General features: G+C 50.5%; 2 protein-coding genes across 3 annotated transcripts; one reads left to right on the forward strand and one right to left on the reverse strand.

Moving 5' to 3' along the window:
- The first annotated feature begins 5,612 nt into the window (after positions 1-5,612).
- LOC121161826 (natural cytotoxicity triggering receptor 3 ligand 1-like) lies at positions 5,613-12,823 on the forward strand. 2 transcript variants are annotated; one of them, XM_040988457.1, is made up of 3 exons: positions 5,613-6,080; positions 10,784-10,877; positions 11,622-12,823. In XM_040988457.1, exons 1-3 carry the CDS (start codon positions 5,750-5,752, stop codon positions 11,686-11,688), a joined length of 492 nt encoding a protein of 163 aa, XP_040844391.1. In that variant the 5' UTR covers positions 5,613-5,749; the 3' UTR covers positions 11,689-12,823. The 2 variants fall into 2 exon arrangements, with proteins under 2 accessions (XP_040844391.1, XP_040844390.1); XM_040988456.1 differs by lacking the exons at positions 10,784-10,877; positions 11,622-12,823 and adding an exon at positions 9,244-9,528.
- Positions 12,824-18,456: 5,633 nt separating this feature from the next.
- KCNJ11 (potassium inwardly rectifying channel subfamily J member 11) lies at positions 18,457-20,042 on the reverse strand. Its single transcript, XM_040988432.1, has one exon. The coding sequence runs from the start codon at positions 19,956-19,958 to the stop codon at positions 18,777-18,779; it is 1,182 nt and encodes a 393-aa protein (XP_040844366.1). The 5' UTR covers positions 19,959-20,042; the 3' UTR covers positions 18,457-18,776.
- Positions 20,043-20,102: the final 60 nt, after the last annotated feature.

Raw genomic sequence — 20,102 nt, forward strand, 5'->3', positions numbered from 1 at the left:
CATCCAGAAATTGGGAAGGCACTGTCAGCAGAAATTTTAGAATGTCCTAGAAAATGAAATGGAATTGCCTGCCCATCTTAGACTGATGAAGTCAGCATAAGAGATGGCACAGATTGGATGGCTTGCACAGAAATGTGCTTTTGCCTGATCTGGAAATCATAGATACCCAGAAAAAATAAAAATATTGTGAAAGATATTCTGTAGGAATTTATGTTACTGTTTTCCCTTAAATATATTATGGATATAATTGTTGTATATTAAAAAACTCTATCCCGTAACAACTGATAAAGATACATTTGCAGGAGAGTTTGTTGACTTAATGTTTTAAATTTGCTTTGTAGAGAAAGGTACTCGTTGCTACTTTGCTGTTTTGAAATGTTGTACAATGTTGAATAATTTTACAAACACCTGTCCACAATGTGTACTTGATGTTGCATGATAAGTTTAGCATGATAACTCAGCACCAAAGCAGAGGGTTTCCATTCAAGATGAAGTAGCACAGGTCTGACAACTTTTCCATATTAACCCTTCATTTTCTTATGCCAGCTGAGATAGCATCCCCAGGATGGTTTGAGAGTGGGTTCACTTGGCAAGAACTGTGTACCAGTGATGCACCTTGGCTTTCATGGGGTGTTGTGGCTTTTTCAGAGCACCTGTGGTACCCTGACACTGGTTTGGCACTTGGTGCTGCTGAACACTTTTATCTATGCTCCCATGAAACTGTGTGTGCCAGCACTGGTATACTGCCATGTGGGATGTGTGGGCTGCTTATCATGTCCTTATGTTGGGATGAATCTATGTAGAGAAGTTCTGACATCAAAAGCCAGACACTGGGTATTGAATGTGAAGGCAGAAAACAAATCAAAAGGAAAAAGTTACTATTAAAATTTGGTTTTGGTCCCAGCATGATAGCCCATTGGCTAAATCTTCACCTAGCATTTGCCTGTTTCCCACATGGTAAATGGTTCATGTCTCGACTGATTCACTTCCCATCTGGCTCCCTAGTGTGGCCTGGGAAAAACAGGAGAGGATGGCCCAAGAGCTTAGGACTGTGCACCTGCATGGGTGACCCAAAGGAGATTCTTGGTTTCTGCCTTCAGATTGGCTCAGCTGTTGTGAGCACTTACGGAATGACCTAGCACATGGAAGAGCTTTCTCACTGTTTCTCTTTTTCTCAGTATGGATGGCTTTCCAATAAAAAATAAAACAAATGACAGAAAAAAATTTGCGTTTAATTCCTTCTGTGTCTTCACCAAATGATTTTCCTCTCAGGTTTAACAAATCTACCTGAAGGGGTTTGTTGGGCATGTTTTAGCCTTAGTCTGTCCTGTGTTAGTGTATTGTCTGTGATGGATAAGACCACATGTGTACGGAAACTAAAGTGTACAAAAGTGTTGGAATTCATCACTATTGCAATTTGAGAAGTAATCGCATACGGATATTGGCTCTGTGACATTCCGGTGCAGCCTGACCTGGCTACAATGAGTGGCACAACGTCCTAGGGCCTCAAGGTTTATAGCAGCATAAGTTACGTTGAATACAAACTATCATGTGTATCTCAGGAGATTGGGCTGCTATTCCATGACAGGGTAGTGCTGCCTAGCTTGTCCCAATTCCTATTCGAGAGGGAATCAATGGGTTTTGAAAAATACAAACTGTCTAAAACAAGATAATATGAAAATGAGGTTGTTTGTGTTTTTCATTTTCTGTAATAGAAAGAGAATCCCAGCTGCCTTCTTTGTTTTTTTTTTAATGATTTATTTATTTATTGGAAAGTCAGATATACAGAGAGAAGAAGAGACAGAGAGGAAGATCTCTGTCCGATGATTCACGCCCCAAGTGAGCACAACGGCCGATACTATGCTGATCCGAAGCCAGGATCCAGGATCTTCTTACGGGTATCCCACACAGGTGTAGGGTCCCAAGGCTTTGGGCTGTCCTCGACTGCTTTCTCAGGCCACAAGCAGGAAGCTAGAGGGGAAGTCGAGCTGCTGGGATTAGAGCCGACGCCAATATGGGATCCTGGGGCATTCAAGGCAAGGACTTTAGCTGCCAGGTCCTCAGCTGCCTTCTTTAGAGAAATTGCTGGGCTGCTTCCAGAACTCAAGGAAATCAGAGTGAAAGCCAAGCAGACCACCTTGCAAGAGAAGGACAAAGCTGCAGAGGCTTTCCTGTGTGTTAGGGAGGGCTGAAGGTGTCAGAGCAGGAATGACCAGAAGGCAGAGAGAACAAGTGGGCCCTCCTGTGATGCACAGCACTTGCTTAGCCCAGCTGAGAAGTTGTGCTGAGCTAGAAAGCAAGAGTGGTAAGGAAAGAGACAGAGAACATTGCATTGAGTTCTTTATTGAGAGACCTACAAGGTTGTCAGGTGTATATAATCTTTTCATTAACCTTTGCTGGCGAGCATGCTTACTGCTCAAAAAGCAATAAAAGCCAAAACGTGTTGATTCCTCAGAGGAGAAGCAGGCTGTGTTGCAAGGCCGCAGAGAGACCAGGTGGCTGGAGTTGTCTGTGCCCACTCCTGGGAGTATATTTAAGACAGATATCATCTCTTCACCCTACACACACACACACACACACACACACACACACACACACACACACACACACACACACGATAGAGCTTCTCATTTTCGTAATAATTGCACCCAGTGGAGCAGAGGAGGCCAAGAATGCAGCATGTGTTCACCCCACAACCCCAAACACTGTTTTCTTCCCTTTTTTTTTTTTTGATTTTTATTTTGACATTTTTTACATAGTTAATTAGGGTAAGCAGGTTCAAGGGCTACAGGAAAGTGGATAAGACTAGTATGTTTTCCATATTGTTACCTTCATGTTTAAAGGGGGGTATTTAAGGGAGAAGGCCCACCCGTTTTCCCACCCTCTCCAGGTACCGGATGTAGGGCATGCTCTGAGGTTCTTGCTCAAGTGGTTTTGATATTTCAACAGTTATGAATTGCTGTCAGTGTTGCCACTGCAAGCACTATGAGGTCTTTGAAAAATCCACTGATTGACATAGTCCATCATAGCTGAGATGGTTGGTTGACCTGTTCTGTCTTCTCTCTTTTCTTGGTTAGGGTTCTGAGTCCAGCATTTAGATTAGGAAGATCTCCAAAGAAACTTCTTGTATGTGCTAGCAAGTACAGGGCCTGGCACCGTCCATCGCTCCAATCAGCTGGTGGTTGCAGTTGCTGGGTTGGTTCTGTTTTCACTCCCGACTTCCACTGGAACCAATGGGTGTTGCAGTCCAGCCTGGTTCTGCCCTGCACATACGTGGCCCTCACATAAACCAGTGGGAGCTGCAGCCTAGTTGGAGCGACCCGCAATAACCCCCACCAGGCCCACCCCCTACCCTGGTTTGCCAGTAAGTGTAGCAGTAGTCCAGTCTGTCCCACACCCCATTCCACCCCAGCCGCTATCTTAGTTTTATGTCCTCCTGTGGAAGTGGTAACCCAAGAGGGATGAGCCCACTATTTCCCTCCCAGGCCTCTCCCACTCCCAGATTCCAGTTGATGCTGCGTCTAAGGCCAAACAACCCTCGCCCACTTTAATTTTGTTTGCACCAGTAGGAATAATCTGCCCAGCCCGGCTTTTCCCTGATCTAGTCCACATGAGGCATGCAGGTGTGGTAGCTCTGCCTAGTCTGGTCTGCCCCCATCCCAGCCTATGCTCTCTTGCGGAAGTAGCTGTCCAGCAAAGGAACCCTCCCTTATTCCCCTGCCGGCTCTGCCCACTTCCTTTCTTGTTCTCAGGCTGGTTGGGCGCTGCGGTCCCTTCTGGTACAGGCAACCTCACCTTCGCATTCCATAATGTGCACTAGTCTTTGTTGTGACCGACCCTGGGTCGACCCACACTGGTGCCTGGATTTGCCAGTGGATGATGTGGACAGATTCAGCCTGGTCTTGCCCCCACGTCTGCCAATTGTATGCCAGTGGGTAGTTTTCCATGGCCTTTTCTGGGCTGTTTCCTATCATGTTTCTTGCGTTTACCTGCTGGGTCTGTGTCCTGCCAGAGGAGTTGCCCAGGCTCCTCCATCAGAACCTCTCCCAATGCCAGGTTTCACGCTTACCAGTGGGTCCATGAGCCAACCCTACTCAGTCCACCTCCTGTCATAGCAGGAACTGTGGCTTTTCCTGACTGGCCTTCCACCCAATCTGGTTCTTGCTGTTGGATGTTCCAGCCCAGCCATGGTTTGTCCATACCCACGTATGGCTCACACATGGCTCAGTAGGGGTTTGAGACCTTGCCTAGTCCATCGCACATCTGCCCTGGTCCTCCAGGACACCAGGGGGTGTTGGGGTCCGGCCCGGTTCGGTGCATCCAATCCCAGTCCACAGTTGTGCCAAGGGAGACTACAACTGTTTCCAGATCAGAACGCAGCCCCCCTTCCAGGCCACGCGCCTCTTGGTGGGAACCTCAGCCCAGCTAGGGATGTCCCCTTTGCTCCCCAACCGGGTCTGTTCCCAGCCATAGGTCACTTGCCTGCCAATGGATGCTCTGACTCAGCTTGGCACAGCCCTTCCCCTGTCCCGAACGCTGCCATAGACACTGTGGCTTAGCGTTCCTGGCTCCCGCAGACCAGTAGGTACAAGAGCCTAGCTCGGCATGACCTCTGCTCCCTCCTGGTTTCTAGTTTTACTTGTGGGCTAAGGTTTGCTCAGTCGTGCCTGATCTACTCTGTTGCATTACCAGTTGACACATTAGCCAGCTGTTGGAGCTACTTTTGCAGGACAGGCCCCAAGCCATAGCTTCTACATGGACTGGTATTTGGTGGTTGGCATTATTAGTGATTACAAGTTTTACAAAGGAAGAGTTACTGCCTGTTTCAGGTCCAAGAAGCACAACGGCTTCAACCTGGAGCTAATTAAGCAGCGACTCAAAGAACCAAATCCCCAGAGCTCCCTGGCTGGGCGGCCAGCAGGCGGAACCTGGCACCAAATGGCGCACTAGCCGCACGGGGAACGGCTCACCATGTGCACATGGTGGCTGTCTGGGACCCAGGCATGAGATGCCCCGTCCTGAGACCCACCAGCTGCCGGGAGGCTGCTGGAGGTTTAAATAACCCAGGCCCAAGGTCGCGCCCCTCCCAAATCCCATTCACCACCCCATGAAGGCGGCGGGTGGGTCCCGGACCTGCCCAGTCCCGGAGGCCTCCCCCCTCGGTCTACTCACCCTGAAGGAAACAGCCTCTGGAACCCGGCAGGCCCAGGAACAGCTCACCGTACGCACATGGCGGCTGTCTGGGATCCAGGCATGAGACGCCCCGTCCTGAGACCCAACCCCAAACACTGTTTTCAAATTCCCTTGTTAAAACTTCTCATGAGACATAGCCACCAACCGCGCCCACCTCACCCTCCAGGCTCCCTGCTCTGAGGGGCTGTTCCTGCTGAAGGAGCCCTGCCTGGCTGCTGTCCTGTGAGCTTTCCCTTTGGCCCATCATCCTCTGCTCTTCCTCATATACGTCTGTGCTAGAAACTGCCCTCTTGCTGTGTTCATCGGCCTCATGCTTCACAGCGTGCAGCTAAAGATTCCGGGAACCAATAGGTTGCATGGGCCTGGATTTGAAGTTCTCCACATTGGAGCTGTAACAGGGCCATGGACAAAGAACCTGTGTCCTGAATCATTCCCTGTCCACTTCATGAAGTTGTGCATTTGTAGTTATGTGGTTCTGCTTGGAGTTGCAGGCGTGTTTGTGTCAAGGGTCTCTGTGTAACTGAGTTCTCCTGTTTCCACAGGATTTCGGGTGGAGATGGCAGGGAGGACTCAGACCGTGTTTCTCAACGACAACATCACCATCACCTGCAAGATCCCTGGTTCTCCCGCTCTGGACATCAGCACTGTGGGTGTTGTCTGGTTTGTGAGGAAAAAAGGATCAGAGGAGAAAGTTCCTGTGTTTGAGTATTATGGAGATCACGAGAAGGCATACCGAACTGGAGCCAACATCTCTCCGGAGAAGCTGATGAGGGGAGAGGCCTCACTGCACCTGCCAGCCATTCAGCTCAGTGATGCTGGAGAGTACTTCTGTAAGGTGGTGGTCACCCCTGAGATGGATGAGAAAAGTGTGCAGCTGGAAGTTGTGGGTGAGTGCCTGAGGGCAATGCCCGGGATCCCGTGGGCTGCAGGTGCAGAGTGGGATGGATGTTAGAGGCTGGTCTGGGGACCCACCGTGGGCTAGAGAGCTGGGCTTTGGTGGGTGGTGAGATGACTCTGGGCAAGGTGTGAAGCCTCTGAATCTCGGTGCCCTTGCTAGAAACAAATGTGATGGCATCTGCCCAGGAGGAGTGGGGAGAGATGGCATGTTGGGAAGATGCAGGTGAAATGTTGGATGTGCCCCTGTCTATGACACATAGTGAGTGGAAGACAGCAATAGTGGTTATTGCATTATTCCCACTGGGTGTGGGTTGTCATTTTATCTGAGCAGGTTCCTTGGGGAGGCAGCTGGGAAAGAGAGGGTTGCTAGACTGTGGTCCCCTTCAATTTTTGTGCTTCTAAGTGAGTGAGATAAACATTTAGCATCCTTGCACCTGGATTTCCCATTTCCAAAAAGGGATTCTTAGGAAGATGTTATGCAAGATGTGCAGTGGAGTGAGGTATGATGAAGCCTGACAGGACAGACACATCCCCAAATTCCATCTTGAGCTCCAGTGTGGTGTGTTACCCAGCAGTCTGGTGAATAGATGCTGGTGAGATGGGGAGAAAAGGAAACTCTTGCAGACAGTGACATGAAAAGTGTTTGAGCCCTTGTGGGGAACAGTAGGAAACGTCTTCAGATCAACTGAAATAGGAGGTCAGGGTTGGGCCTAGCAGTTAAGATGGCTGCATGTGGGGTCCGTGTTGTGTCATGGTGTGTTGTGCCCCTGGCATCCCTTAAGGTTGCTGGTTTAGTGCAGCTGCACCTCTCCCAAAGTAGTTCCCTGCTCTTGTTCCTGGGAAAGCAGCCCAGTAGGCCTGAGTGCTGGGGCTCCTGCCATCCATGTGAGAGACCCAGGATGGAGGTCCTGGCTTGCAGCTTCAGCCTGGCTTAGTCCTGGTTTGTGTGTTTATCTGGGGACTTAGCAATGTATGGGAGCATGCATTCTCTCTCTTCTGTTACTTTGCCTTTCATATGCATATATACATAAATCGTTAGACATGTAGAATGGAATATTTTCATAAGCATTAAAATGGAGAGACTCGGAAGTGATGGTAAGTAAAATAGCCATCCACTCAGACATGCTGCTTGTTTCTCTCATATGTGAAGTTAAGAGCCCTGCATTTGGACAACAGAGCTGATGCTCCCTGGCTGCACTTAGTGGTAAGTGGCTGGGGCAGCGTGAGTTGAACGAGGACCAGTTGGCTTGAAGAGCACAGGTGGTTTCCTCCCATTTGAAGGCTGTATCTGAGGCAAGGTGTCCGTATTGTTGGTTCTTTTGAGTCTTCTTTCCCCTGGCCTTCTTCTCTCTCTGTCTTCCTTAGCAGGCTATGGTGTGTTTCTCTTATAGAGTCTGGGTGTGTCTAATATATATATGCGTGCGCACGTGTGTGTATGTGTGTAAGCTTAAAGGCTATATGTGTGTCTATATATTTCTCTCTATATTTTTATTTGCATGTGTGTTTAAATTTTTATTCATTTATTTGTGAGGCAGAGAGAAAAAGAGAGAGAATGATACCTTACTAGTTGACTTTGAATTGTGTGATGCAGGCAGTAGGCCAGCTGGGAGCTGACTCAGTCCTCACCCCTATTGGGTTGAATGGACCCTGCCCTTGAACCATCACCACTGCCCCCTAGAGCCTGCAAAAGCAGATAACTGAAATCAGGGGTTGGTGCAGAGACTGAGCCTGAGTACCGTGGTGTGGGCACAGGCATTCTAACCTGCACCTGAACCACGAGACCGAATGTCCCCTTTGGCCATGTGTACAGGAATGTATGTCATTATTTTAATCTCCAAGTTCAGTTGATCACTACTGTTCTGTAGACAAGTAATTGATTTTTGTACATGGGCTTCTTATCTTGAGGCTGCTACTATCCTTACTAGTTCTCAAAGCCTTTTTTGTTTGTTTGTGGTTTTTTTTGGTTGAATCTTTGCGATTGCTGTCTATCAATCACATTATCTATGAACGAATATAGTTTCATCATGTTTTCAAGTCTGTGTACTTTTATGTTCCTATCCTATTTTACTGGTCTGGAGTTCATTGCAATGTACTAGGAATAGAGTGTAGAGGGAGCATCCTGCCTACTCCTGAAATTTTTTACTTTCTTCCTCAGGATGTTGGGCATAGATTTTAGGTAAAAGTTCTTTATCAGCTTGAGGAATTTCTCTGATGCCACACATTGTTCTTTGTTTTGTTTTGTTTTTGTCATATGGATGGATATTGCTCTTGCCAAACAGTGATTCTGCCATCTCTAAGTGGAGCTGCCATCTGATCATGGTACATGGCCTTTGTATTCCCAGCCATCACAGGGGAGTCCAGCCATTCTGCAAGGGCAGGGCACACTTGTCATCCTCAGGACACACTTTGATGGATGTGTGCTTCCAGGGAGTTGCTCTCACCACATTTCAGTGAATCTGGAATGACCAGACCCTCAGTTCACATGGCCAGACCAACCTTCCATGAATTCAGATGATATAGGCTTCATCTGGATGTGTTGTTTCTAACTGAAACTATGTAACAGAAATTAGGAATCAATGAGCATTGTGTCCCACAACAGTGCTCTAAGACTTTCTGCAGATTCTCCCAGATGTGTAGGAAGCAAGCAAGATGTGTGAGGAGACTCAGCTGCACTCATACTATGAGCATTGGGCTCTAGCATGGTGGCATGCTGCTGGCACTGGCCTTGACATTTAGTCAAAGCAGAGTCTGATTCAGTTCACTTGTTCTTCCTGAGGTGTTCTTCTGTGTCAGAAATCAGGTGGGTAATAAGCTTGTCCTCCCTTCCCTAGAGTCTGCTGTGGCTAGTGGGTGTTTCTCAGTCAGGTAAGCTGGGCATGGCTGCAGAAGTACCTGTGCCCCAGTGTCCATCTGTACAGTGAGTGTGGCTATCATGTACTGGGTCTTGTCTTCTTACAGAAGCAGTGAGGTGCAGATGTGTGTGTGTGGTAGGAGTCAGTGAGTGAGGGCAGGAAGAGTTGAAGCCTCATTCCAACTCAGTGTGTATCCTCTCTCTGGCAGCTACTCCAACCAGCAAAATATTTCAGGACCAGGTCCTGGAGAACTCAAAGCAATACACACGCATTGTGTGCAAGTGCAGTGGTTTCTACCCAGACTCTGTGAACATAACATGGGAGATTTGTCTCCAGAATGTGGCCCAGCCTCTGCCGATATCTGAAGGCATCTTCACTGGTCATCATGTCCAGAATGAGGATGGGACCTTTAATGTCACTAGCTATGTGACACTGAAGTCTCCTCTGGAAGATGCTGGGGCCGTGTACCAGTGTGTGGTGAGCCACATTTCCCTACACAACACCCAGAGACTCAACCTCACACTGAGTGTGACAGGTAAGCCTCTTTCTGGACATGTTCCCTACTCCACGATTTGAGGCAGTGCAACTTACAGCTTAGGCTCACAGGCATGCCAGGCGCTGCACTGGGAATTGAAGGAGAAAGAGGTAAAACATGGTGAAGAGGGAGCAAGCTGGGACAAGACCCAGCTAAACCAGAGTCAGCAGCCGAGACTAAGTCCCTCTCCTCAAAGGCAGAAGGTATGGTCAGCTCGAGTAGAGAGAGTGGTCCAGTGCAAATGGGCTACTCATCAGCTTGTGTCTCCTGGAAATTGGTTCTCAATGGTCTTTGTGGCATGGGGTGGTAAGCTTGCGTGCCTCTATGGGGATAGGGACAGGATTGTATCCAAATGCCCTGAAGAGAAGGGGTGGGCCCGGGTCAAGAAGCAGCCTTGCCACATCCCTCCCAGCAGGACTAGATCTATTGTAAATGATTTCCTGGTAGAAGCCAAGTAGTAGTCCTATGTTCTGTCCTGAGCCTGTGCCAGGCAGGTCAGATCTTTAGTGCAACACAGCTCAGCTTCTGCAGAATCCCTCCAGCTGTTGTTGGTAGTGGGAGGGTAGTCATTGAACTCATCATGATTGCCCTGGTCATGACTGTGGTGTTGTTGGGAATGACTCTGCTGGTGAAATGCATCTTCTTGGTTCCAGGGGAGTAAGGAAGGCAGAGTTCCAGGGGTAGGCGGTCTGGGTGTGCCAGATGAGACCTTGGATGTTCCCAGAGGGAAGAAGGAATTGTTCTTGGGCATACGGGTATTTGTGGTGGCTTGTTGCAAGGAAGTGCATGCAGTGTGTGGGGGAGGCACATGGAGTGGGAATGTCCTGTGTGTGCATGTCTGCATGACTAAGCATGTGTGCTGACACTGGCTGTAGAAGCTTTTTTTTTTTTAATTTTGCCTGCAAACATCTTTTTTTTACTTTTTGTTTTAATTGATTACATTGCATCATGCGATACAGTTTTACAGGCACTGGGATTCCCCCCTCCCCTCCCCAAAATGTGCCCTCCCCGCCTTCTCTACCCCGCATACCACCCCCTCCCCCGCAGTTGAGCTTTTTTCCCTTGCAAGCATACTGTAGAAGCTTTGAAGCTCTGTGTGGCCTGTGTATGTGGTGTTGCATCTTGCTGTGCATTTCTGACAAGGGCTGAACACACTGACATGTCAAGTTGCATGTGATAGGAATGGAATAGCTGTTCACCTGGTAGGGGAAAGGGAACAGAAACCACGTTGGACCTGGCATTGGTTGTGTCATGTTTTGGCCTTTGCAAGTAGCTTCTTCTTAACATTATTCTCTTTCTTTTGCAGACCCTGTGAAGAACAATAGCTACGTGATTGTTTTACCTATTGTTGCAGTGCTGATTTTAGCTATAATTATTGTGGTTTACTGCAATCTAAAATGGTAAGGGACTGCTGAGCAGAGTTTAGCCCAGTCTTGAATTTGCACTAGGAGATCAGGGTCCCAGTCTAGAGTGCTGTTGACGAGTCCTCAGAATTGATGCGAGGCTGTTATACATGTGGGTGGTTTTCCTTGTGCTGGAGAAGAAGTGTTCCATGTGATTTCCATGTGGTGTTGGGGCTCTGGGAGGATGCAGTGGCAGCTGCCCTCTGTCTGTGTGCTGCACAGGCTCCCTGTGAACTGAATCTGAGCATGCCTTTTCTGGCCAGAACTTGTACCTGTATGTGTAGACCAATATGTGTAGACCTGTGTCTGCTGTTGTCACTCATTGTGGGCCTTATCAGAGAGAGGTTTTCCTTCCTGAAATTGCTTGTATTATGTTAATGTGTCAGTTGGCCTACTTACTACAGTCTTTCACTGACCTGCAGTCATTCATTTTTGTTTGACTGATGCTACATGTTTCCAAGTGTTGATGAGATGGTTCAGGATAGTGAAATTGCTCCCAACAAGGCATGGTTCTGTCATGCTGAAATGGTGAACAGGAGCTGACCAGCTCATTGGAAATGCTTCAGGGAAAGGGGAATGATGTGTTCTTACAGGGATAAAGCTGCTTATCTAAAGTCAGCGGACTGATTCCTGGGACCAGTTCTGGTTGGAGCAAAGACAATAAGAGAGCAGGATGTAAAGCTGTTTTCAATTATTTGTAATTGATACATATTTCTGTCTTTCCCTGGTCCTGATATCCAGGCGCAAACAGAAAAAGCAGACATCCACTAGCATGAAAAAGATTTATGAAGCCGTGGACCAGATCTGAGGCATGGGGGTTTGTTGCTTGGAAAGCGAGCCATCCATATCTGTGTGCTCCTTCAAGTTCCGTTTGCTCTGCTCTCCATCCAGCTTCCTACTCATGCCCCAGAGAAAGCAGTGAATGATGACTAATGCCTGGGTCCCTATCACCTATCCAAACAATCTGGATGGAGTTCCTACCTCGGGGCTTTGATTCAGCACAGACCTCTGAATGTAGCCGTGTCACCTCGTAGTGCCTTCCATCATGGACTGCAGCCTTGACTGTATGCTCAATCCCATGACCTGCTTCATCCTATGCAATGAAACAGTAGTGGATGTGTGTCAGTCCCAGCCTAGACCTCAGGAGGCCATGTGCATTCATCCTTGGACTTCTGTGATGCTTCTGGGCTTGAGCAAGTGCCTAGTCCAAGCCTGACTGCTGGTGGAAAAGGGAGAGACCAGAAGCAGAGCCACATCATCCTGCTTGCTCTCAGGACACCAGCCTGGATCACTGGAAGCTCTGTAACAGCACTTGAACACCCTAGCTGTGGTCGGAGGAGCCTCAGAATCACCTCTCTCCACTGCAGCAGGAATATTTATCTCAAAATGTTTACGGTTTGTTTGTTAGGCAGCAAAACTCACTGATAGAGCTCCTTACTGATCCTTCTCTTAGGCAGTTGCCTCATAAATGTTTGAGGAAGTAGCAGATGGTGGCCCAATGCTTGGACTGCTGTACCCCTAGGGGAACTATGGAAGAAATTCCTGGTTCCTGGTTTCAGCTCAGATCATCTCTGGCCTTAGTTGCTATTTGGGCATTGAACCAACAGATGGCAGAGTTGTCTCTTTCTGCCATTCTTCATCTGTTAATCTGCCTTTTAAGTCACTTCAATAACTGTTGAAGAACAATTGGAATTGATGAAATGAAGTAAAGTATCAAGAAAGGTGCACCTAATCTGCACACCTAGCTTGCCAGATTGAGAATGACATAGTGCTGTAGTTTTAATGACACTGTGACTATTTTAAACTATCAGTGAGTGAAGATAAGCCAGTCTTCATTCGATTACTATTTATTCCATTGACTCTTTTTCTTGCTGGACTAACTTATTTAATTTATTGAACTCGGTCATTTACAGACCAAATAAAGCTTAGAGTATAAGGTGAAATTTTGAATAAAGTCTGGTGTCCTTGGTGGGGGAGCCGGTGGTGTGGGGGGAGGAACCTGAGGCCACTTTGTGTGGCAGAGAACCACATTTCCTGGTTAGGAGGCAGGTGACTGCTGGATACAGGCTCATCAGGGCCTGTGGCTGATGGAAGCTGATGGCTGCACTGATGTGTGTGGTGCCTCAAACAATGGTGGGACAGACCGGAGCACTGCAGGTGCTCTCTCCTTGTCCTGTTGGCATCATTGCCCACAAAGGAGAGATTTGCGGCAAAGGGAAATACAGCAGCTCACAGCCCTACACTCAAGTGGTCACTGGGCATGGCTGGAGTGGCACTGGGGGGTGTGTAGGGAGCACCTGCTTCCCTCTCTGTGAAGATAGTGTCCCAGGTGGTGTTCATGGGGGAGAATTTGGGGATCTCCTGAAATATGCATGGCCAAGCTGTCTGTTGATCCAACCACTCCAGGTGGACATAGATGGAGGCCTGAGCTGGCAGAATGGCAATGTAGAGAGAGAGTGGGCCTAGGAGAAGTTGGGTGAGTCATGCCCAGACAAGTGAGGGGTGCATGTGGTAGACTCCATGTGGGCCTCAAGGTGAAATCAAAGGCAGATCCCAATCCTCAGGCATTGGTTCTTGGCAGTTTTGTAGTGAGCCCGCTGGTCGTTTTTGCAGACTGGCAGTTCCATTGCTGGAGGAGAATGACCTGGCTTCCCTCCCTTGCAGAGCTCCAGACTGAAGCCCAGAACCTGCATCCCAGCATTCAGGGGAGCTGTGACCGGATATAGCAGGTGTCCCCTCAGGCTGCCCTGCCCCTGGGACTGGCTGGGGAAGAGCACCCTAGTAGGCGGGGACAGTCCTCCTGTAAGACTTCCCCAGGCCCTGGACCAGAGCCAGAGTTCCAGAGGTGCTAGACCTGACATTGGGACTGTCACAATATGCTGAACCAAAGTTCTGTCTCAAGGCAGGGCTCACAGGGCAACCCAGGGGATTCCTTTTTAGTTGCTGCTGTTTTTGTTTTTGTTAATTTTATTGGCAATAATGTTTGTCTAGTTGATCGGGGTAGGAAGGGTCGAGGATCTGGGGTAGTGAGACCCTTGTTTATACATTTTCTTCTTGTTCTTCGCATGTATAGTGGAGAGGGGGGTACAAGAAATTTTGGATATAAGGTAAAATGTTATTTCAAAAGAGCAATACATAATTTACTAATTTTGAATAAAGTCCACCAAGCTTCCCAGCGGCTTCATCATCCAGAGGATTGAGGAACTGCCACCTGACGTCAACCCAAGTTTCCTTTCGTGGAGTGTTTTCTGGGGGTTTGTTCATGTATTCTTGATAGTTCTGAGATGCAGCTGATATCACTGCTCCATGGATGAGGGAATCTTTCTGAGTTCGATTGGCTGTCATAGTCTGCCTCTGAGTCTCCATTGGCCCAGAAATTTGCTGTCAAACTTCACTGGGGTAGTTGATCCATCCTCAGCATACCAATGAGTGCTGTGGTCCAGCCCAGCCCTGGCCAACACATGCTTGATCCTCACGTACTGCAGGGGGAGCTGCAGCCCAATAACCTCCACTGGACCGAATCCCTCAGCTCTGGTTTCTGTGCCTGCCAACATATGCAGTGGACCGGTCCGGTCTGCCTCACATCCCACTGGGGTCTTGTATACATCATTGGACATAAAAGCCTAACTCAACCCAAACAACTTCACCCTCCAGCACACGCTCATGCCAGCGGGTGCCAACGCCTGTCCAGCCAGGCCAGCCCCAGTGCTGGTTCTCATGTTCACCAGTGGGAATTGCAGCCCATCAGAGAGGAGGCCACAACCCCTCCACTGGACCCACTCTTTGCCCCTGATCTTGCACTCTCTAGGTGGTTCTGTGGTCTAGCTAGATAGGGTCTGCCCTCTGTCCTAGTACTTGCCAGCTGATGCTGTGTCAAAGCCTAACCTGCTTGCCCTTATTCTGGCTCATGCCTGTACCAATGGATACAATTGGCTTCCCTAGCCTGGCTCTCCCCATAACCAGGTTCACATGTAGGTCAGCAGGTGTTGTAGCCCTGCCCAGCCTGATCTGTCCCCAGTTCCAGCTCTCACTCTTGCCAGCATGAGTTGTGGTCCAGCACTGCCTGGCTCTGCCCAGTCCACCCCCTTCTAAAACCACCCCTCATGGCTGTGGACAGCAGGAGCTACCATGTCTGGTCTGACCAACACCCAGACTTGAGTCTTATGTTCACTAGCAGGAGCAATTGCCCATCAGGGAGTTGCCCTAGTTCCCCCCCAGACCCACTCCCACACCCATAGTCCTTCCGTGCCAGTGGGTGCTAGGCTGTTACCAGTTGTAGGTTACCTCCTTTGACCTAAATATGTATGATTGGTGGATGTTGTGGCCTGGCCCACCCCATACCAGAGTCTTAGGTGTGTCTGTGGGTGCTGCAGCTTGGACCAACATAGTCTGTACCCAACCCCAGTACCCATGAGTGTCAATGGTTCCATGGGCAACCTATCACCACTCCCAACTCCAAGCAAACCAGTTGAAATTGCAGATCTAAGGGGTGGGCCCACACATTCCCTACAGAATCTGCCTCAAGACTGAGTTCTCTTGCATGCTGGTTAGGCACATGGTGCAGCCTAACATTTCCCACCTCTTGTTTCAACTCTTCTTGGTGAAAACTGTGATCTAGCCCTGCCAGGTAGGCAGTTCCCCTGCCCTAGCTTCAGTGTGCCCCTGTGAGTGGTATTTGGCATTGGTCATTACTAACTACCCCAGTTCCGCTATCTCTCTTGGGCTGCTGTGTTGCTCTGAAGCCTAAAAGTCCATGTATTCCCCTCTCAAGACCCCACCACTGGGTGGCCCGGGTGCCAAAGGCCTGGGAGCTCAGAGACAGGGCTAGCCGGCTGGTCTGGCTCTGAGCAGCTGGCAGGCCAATGGGCTTGGGCCTCCCTCCACACCCAAGCCCCGCAAGCCAGGGGGTTCTAAGTACATTTTGCTTATTGTTCTTGGGCTTTGTGCATCTATCCAACCTTCTCATGTGTAGGATTTTCTTTGCTAATCCTTAAGTCTGGGATCTCCTTTGGAGCCAGATGAAAAGCCTGGAAACAGTGACCCCAACTTTTCTGGGATCAAGCAGGTCTACCCTGTAGCCAGCAGGTGGCGCTAGGCCCTCAAGTCTGCAGGCTGTGGGCTCTGTCAGCAGTTTCAGATCTCAGCTGGTTTGCTGGAAGATAACCTCAGCTGGTAGTCCAGGATGCTGTTGCTGCCCAGGGTTCCTCATTTGTGACCCTGGCGCCTCCCATCCTCCTTCAGGACAGCCAAGCTGAGTCCTGAGAGCCAGATGCCACAGCCCTGAGCTGACAGTGTGGCCCCAAGCCATTAATGGTTCAGCCCTGTCTAAGAGGGCCTGTGCAAGAGAGCAGCTTGGAGCTCAGGTCACCAGCAGCAACTTCCTGGTCCCCAGGACCCTGCCTCTGGGCTTTTTAGGAAGGACCTTCCCAATTAGATAAAACATTCAGTGCTGGGAACCAGGAGCTTCTTCCAGGTGTCCCATGAGGGTAGCAAGGGCCAAGGTACTTGGGCCAGCCTCTGCTGTGTCTACAGGCCATTATCAAGGAGCCAGATGGATAGTGGAGCAACTGGATCTCCAATCCACCTGCTTAGCGGATGCTGGTGTTGCAGGCAGTGGATTTACCAGCTGTACCACAACATGAGCCCTGGATCCTTATCTTGGGCATCACTCATTTCTTGCTTTACTCAGCACCTATTCGGTTCCAGGCTCAGTGCTAAGTCAGACAAAGTCACTGATCTCAGGGATCCACAAACTTGCGGACTAGGGACAGGTCCACAAACATAGGACAAAGGAGAGTGCCAAGGGCCCAGAGGAGAGAGAGGCAGCCATCTCTTTTCGGAGAAATCTGGGTAGGGTTCAGGTGACATCATTTGTTCTGAATTTTTACGGATTTTTGTTGACAATAGATGAGGTCTGAATAACCCACACTAATGAAATAACATAGGCATAGGCTCAGTGGCATGGAGCTGGAAGCTGTGAGCATGGAGGGGATGGACAGGAAGCCATGGAAGTGAAGACTGGACGCCCAGGGTCCTGGCAATACGGCAGCAAGCTCTAAGGTTGGAGAGACAATCAGAGCCCACAAGTGCTACTGTGGTCCAGCATGCTTTGGGGACACCAGTGAGGGTGCCTCACATAGGAGGGGGTGATCCCAGTCTCCGGGGACAGCATACAGCAGCTGTAGGTCAGACCAAGACAAGGTTGACCAGATGACAGCCATTGACAAGGCACCTATTATCACAGACTGGGCTGGGCATAGGTGGAAAGTAAGAACCAGCAAATGTCTATGTCACTGTGGAGAGACAGAAATATGCTCTTTTCCCTTGCTTGGTCTGTTTTCTCAGCTCAGCATCCATGACAAGTGTTAGCACTCACTGCGTACTGATTACACAGCACACATTTAGGTATTTCCATTTTTGGCACCTGCTGCCACAATAGCAGGCCATTCAGCCACTATCAGTGAAGGTAAAACAACTGAGTCAGAGGGTAAGTCCCCAACTCCAGCTGAGCAGCTCCAGCCCAGCCCTGGCCCCCAGGCAATGCTTCTGCTACAATCACTGCTTACTTGCTGCAATCACTGTCCCCTCCCCTCCCAACAACAGATTCCCCAGAGTGGAAGCAGGGCTCACGGCTACAAAACCTAGTCAGGGCCCAAAGGCTGAGCAGGCTAGGCAGGCTGGCTGGGCCACAGGATCCCTTTCCTGGCTCGCTGCTGGGGCCCACAGCTCCTCCTGCCAGCCCCTGCCCTCCCTCTCTATCAGCATGCTTGCTGCCACCGTGGCAAGAAAAGTCCAGTGTGCAGATTCGGAAGGGAAAGCTTTATTGACTATGGAGAAGGCAGAATTCTGGGCAGCACTGGCCCTGAGAGTCCAGCTTCAAGCCTAGCCCATCAGGATCAAAACTTGGTGCACCTTATGGCCCCCACTCACCAACACCCTTCTGCATTTTCCAACAACTTTTCCAGCAACCCAGACACACACACCCTACCCTTGGTCACCCTTCAGATAACACGAGTCACAGTCATCATGGGGAAGCCAGCAGCTGAGTTGGGGTGGGAGGTCATTGTATAGGAAAGGCCTGTCTCTACTTTGCACGCCAGTTGTCTGCCCCCCACCCACTCCAGACTCACAGGATGGGGACAGAATGGGGGAGCAGACAGATGCAGCAGCTCCCCTCCAAGGGACTTTCTCAGCAGAAGGCTGGCATGTTAAGGGTGGAGGGGGCGGACACAGGGAAAGGGTGCCAGGCCCATCCCCTGCTCTCTGTGCCCGAGCAGCCCTGTGTCATTCTTCCCACCATGAACCTGTCCCACAGACAGGAGCCTAGTCAGCCTGTGCAAGCTGCACAGAGCCAATTCTCCAGCAGATACGTGCCCTCTCATCCACTAACCTCCTGCAGTGCCTGGCCCCACTCCTCATCCATTCTTCCAGGGACCAACGGCGCTGGAGACAAACCAGAGTCAATTTCTGGGATCACAGAGACACCACGCTGGGTCTGTGTTTACCCAGCCAACTGCGCAGCTTCAGGAAGGGTGATCGTCAGGGTCCAGGCTGGCCTGAAACCCAGCTTCAGGGCCCAGCACCTCCCACAGCCGCCCCGGCCTTGGGTAAAGGGCTGTGGGGGTGAGCCAGTCCTGAGCCACAACTGGGAGGAACAGGGATAAAAATATCCCAGTACAGGCTCCTCTGAAGCCAGAAATAGTATAGTGACTAGTGCCTTGTAACACCCTAGGTACGCAGCCAGCCGAGTAAGGCTACCTAAGGGGCTCCAGCTGCACGCCCGGTCTTGGCCTGGCCAAGAGGCTGGTCTACTCTTACATACCATGTCACACCATCCACATGCGCACTCGCAGGTGTGAGGGGACCGCGGAGGGACCATGATTCAGGATAGAGGTGCTATCCTAGAGATGCATCCTCCGGGGAGATGCTAAACCTGGGCTTAGCCTTGGCAACAGCCACACTGCGCTTGCGCAGGGGCCCACGAGTGGAGGCAAGGGTCAGGGCGTCCAGCAAGCTGCGATCCTCATCAAGCTGGCGGGCGGTGCAGAGTGGGGTGGGCACCTTGACAGTGTTGCCAAACTTGGAGTAGTCTACGGAGTAGCGGCCGTCTTCCTCAGCCACGATGGGGACAAAGCGCTGGCCCCACAGGATCTCGTCAGCCAGGTAGGAGGTGCGGGCTTGGGTGGTAATACCCGTAGTTTCCACCACACCCTCCAGGATGACGATGATCTCCAGGTCCTGGTGGTGGTGCAGGTCGCTGGGTGCCAGGTCGTAGAGCGGGCTGTTGGCATCAATGACATGGTAGATGATGAGCGGAGCCACCAGGAAGATGCTGTTACCGCCCACGCCGTTCTCCATGGGGATGTCCACCTGGTGCAGGGGCACCACCTCGCCCTCAGGGCTGGTGGTCTTGCGCACCACCTGCATGTGAATGGTCGCGCTGATGATCATGCTCTTGCGTAGGTCTCCCACGCGCAGCATGAAGCAGAGGCGCCCGTGGCGCAGGGCGATGACGGCGTGCTTGCTGAAGATGAGTGTCTCTGCCCGCCGGTGGGCCTGGGCAGTCTTCATGAAGATGCAGCCCAGCATGATGGCGTTGATCATGAGTCCCACGATGTTCTGCAGGATGAGGATCAGGATGGCCAGGGGGCACTCCTCGGTCACCATGCGCCCGCCAAAACCGATGGTCACCTGGACCTCGATGGAGAAGAGGAAGGCCGACGAAAAGGACTGGATGCTGGTGACGCAAGGTACGGTGGTGTCCTCACCGGAAGGCGCCAGGTCACCATGGGCGAAGGCGATGAGCCACCAGACCATGGCAAAGAGTAGCCAGCTGCACAGGAAGGACATGGTGAAGATGAGCAGCGTGTGCGGCCACTTGAGGTCCACCAGTGTGGTAAACACGTCCTGCAGGAAGCGGCCTTGCTCACGGATGTTCTTGTGGGCCACATTACAGTTGCCTTTTTTGGATACAAAGCGGGCCCTGCGCTCCCGGGCCCGGTACCTGGGCTCGGCAGGGTCCTCGGCCAGACGCGTCAGCACGTACTCCTCCGGGATGATGCCCTTGCGGGACAGCATGGTTGCGGCGACCCCAGGCAGGGGCTTCTCCCATGAGGCTCACCAGAGGCCTGGGATCCTCCCTGTGGGGTTCCCTGCTTGGGCACCTGCCTCAGCCCGTGGCTGCTGACCTCACTGACTGATTCTAAAGGGAGCCCCACCTCC

Source organism: Ochotona curzoniae, unplaced genomic scaffold (assembly GCF_017591425.1).
Source record: "Ochotona curzoniae isolate NIBS_2020 unplaced genomic scaffold, NIBS_Ocur_1.0 contig_4877, whole genome shotgun sequence".
NCBI lineage: Eukaryota > Metazoa > Chordata > Mammalia > Lagomorpha > Ochotonidae > Ochotona > Ochotona curzoniae.

Bases quoted from the DNA above. Each gene is read 5' to 3' on its own strand.
- KCNJ11 (XM_040988432.1), bottom strand. From the start codon at position 19,958: ATGCTGTCCCGCAAGGGCATCATCCCGGAGGAGTACGTGCTGACGCGT.
- LOC121161826 (XM_040988456.1), top strand. From the start codon at position 5,750: ATGGCAGGGAGGACTCAGACCGTGTTTCTCAACGACAACATCACCATC. The intron at 6,081-9,243 runs GTGAGTGCCTGA...GTTTCTACCCAG, and splicing joins TGTGCAGCTGGAAGTTGTGG to ACTCTGTGAACATAACATGG.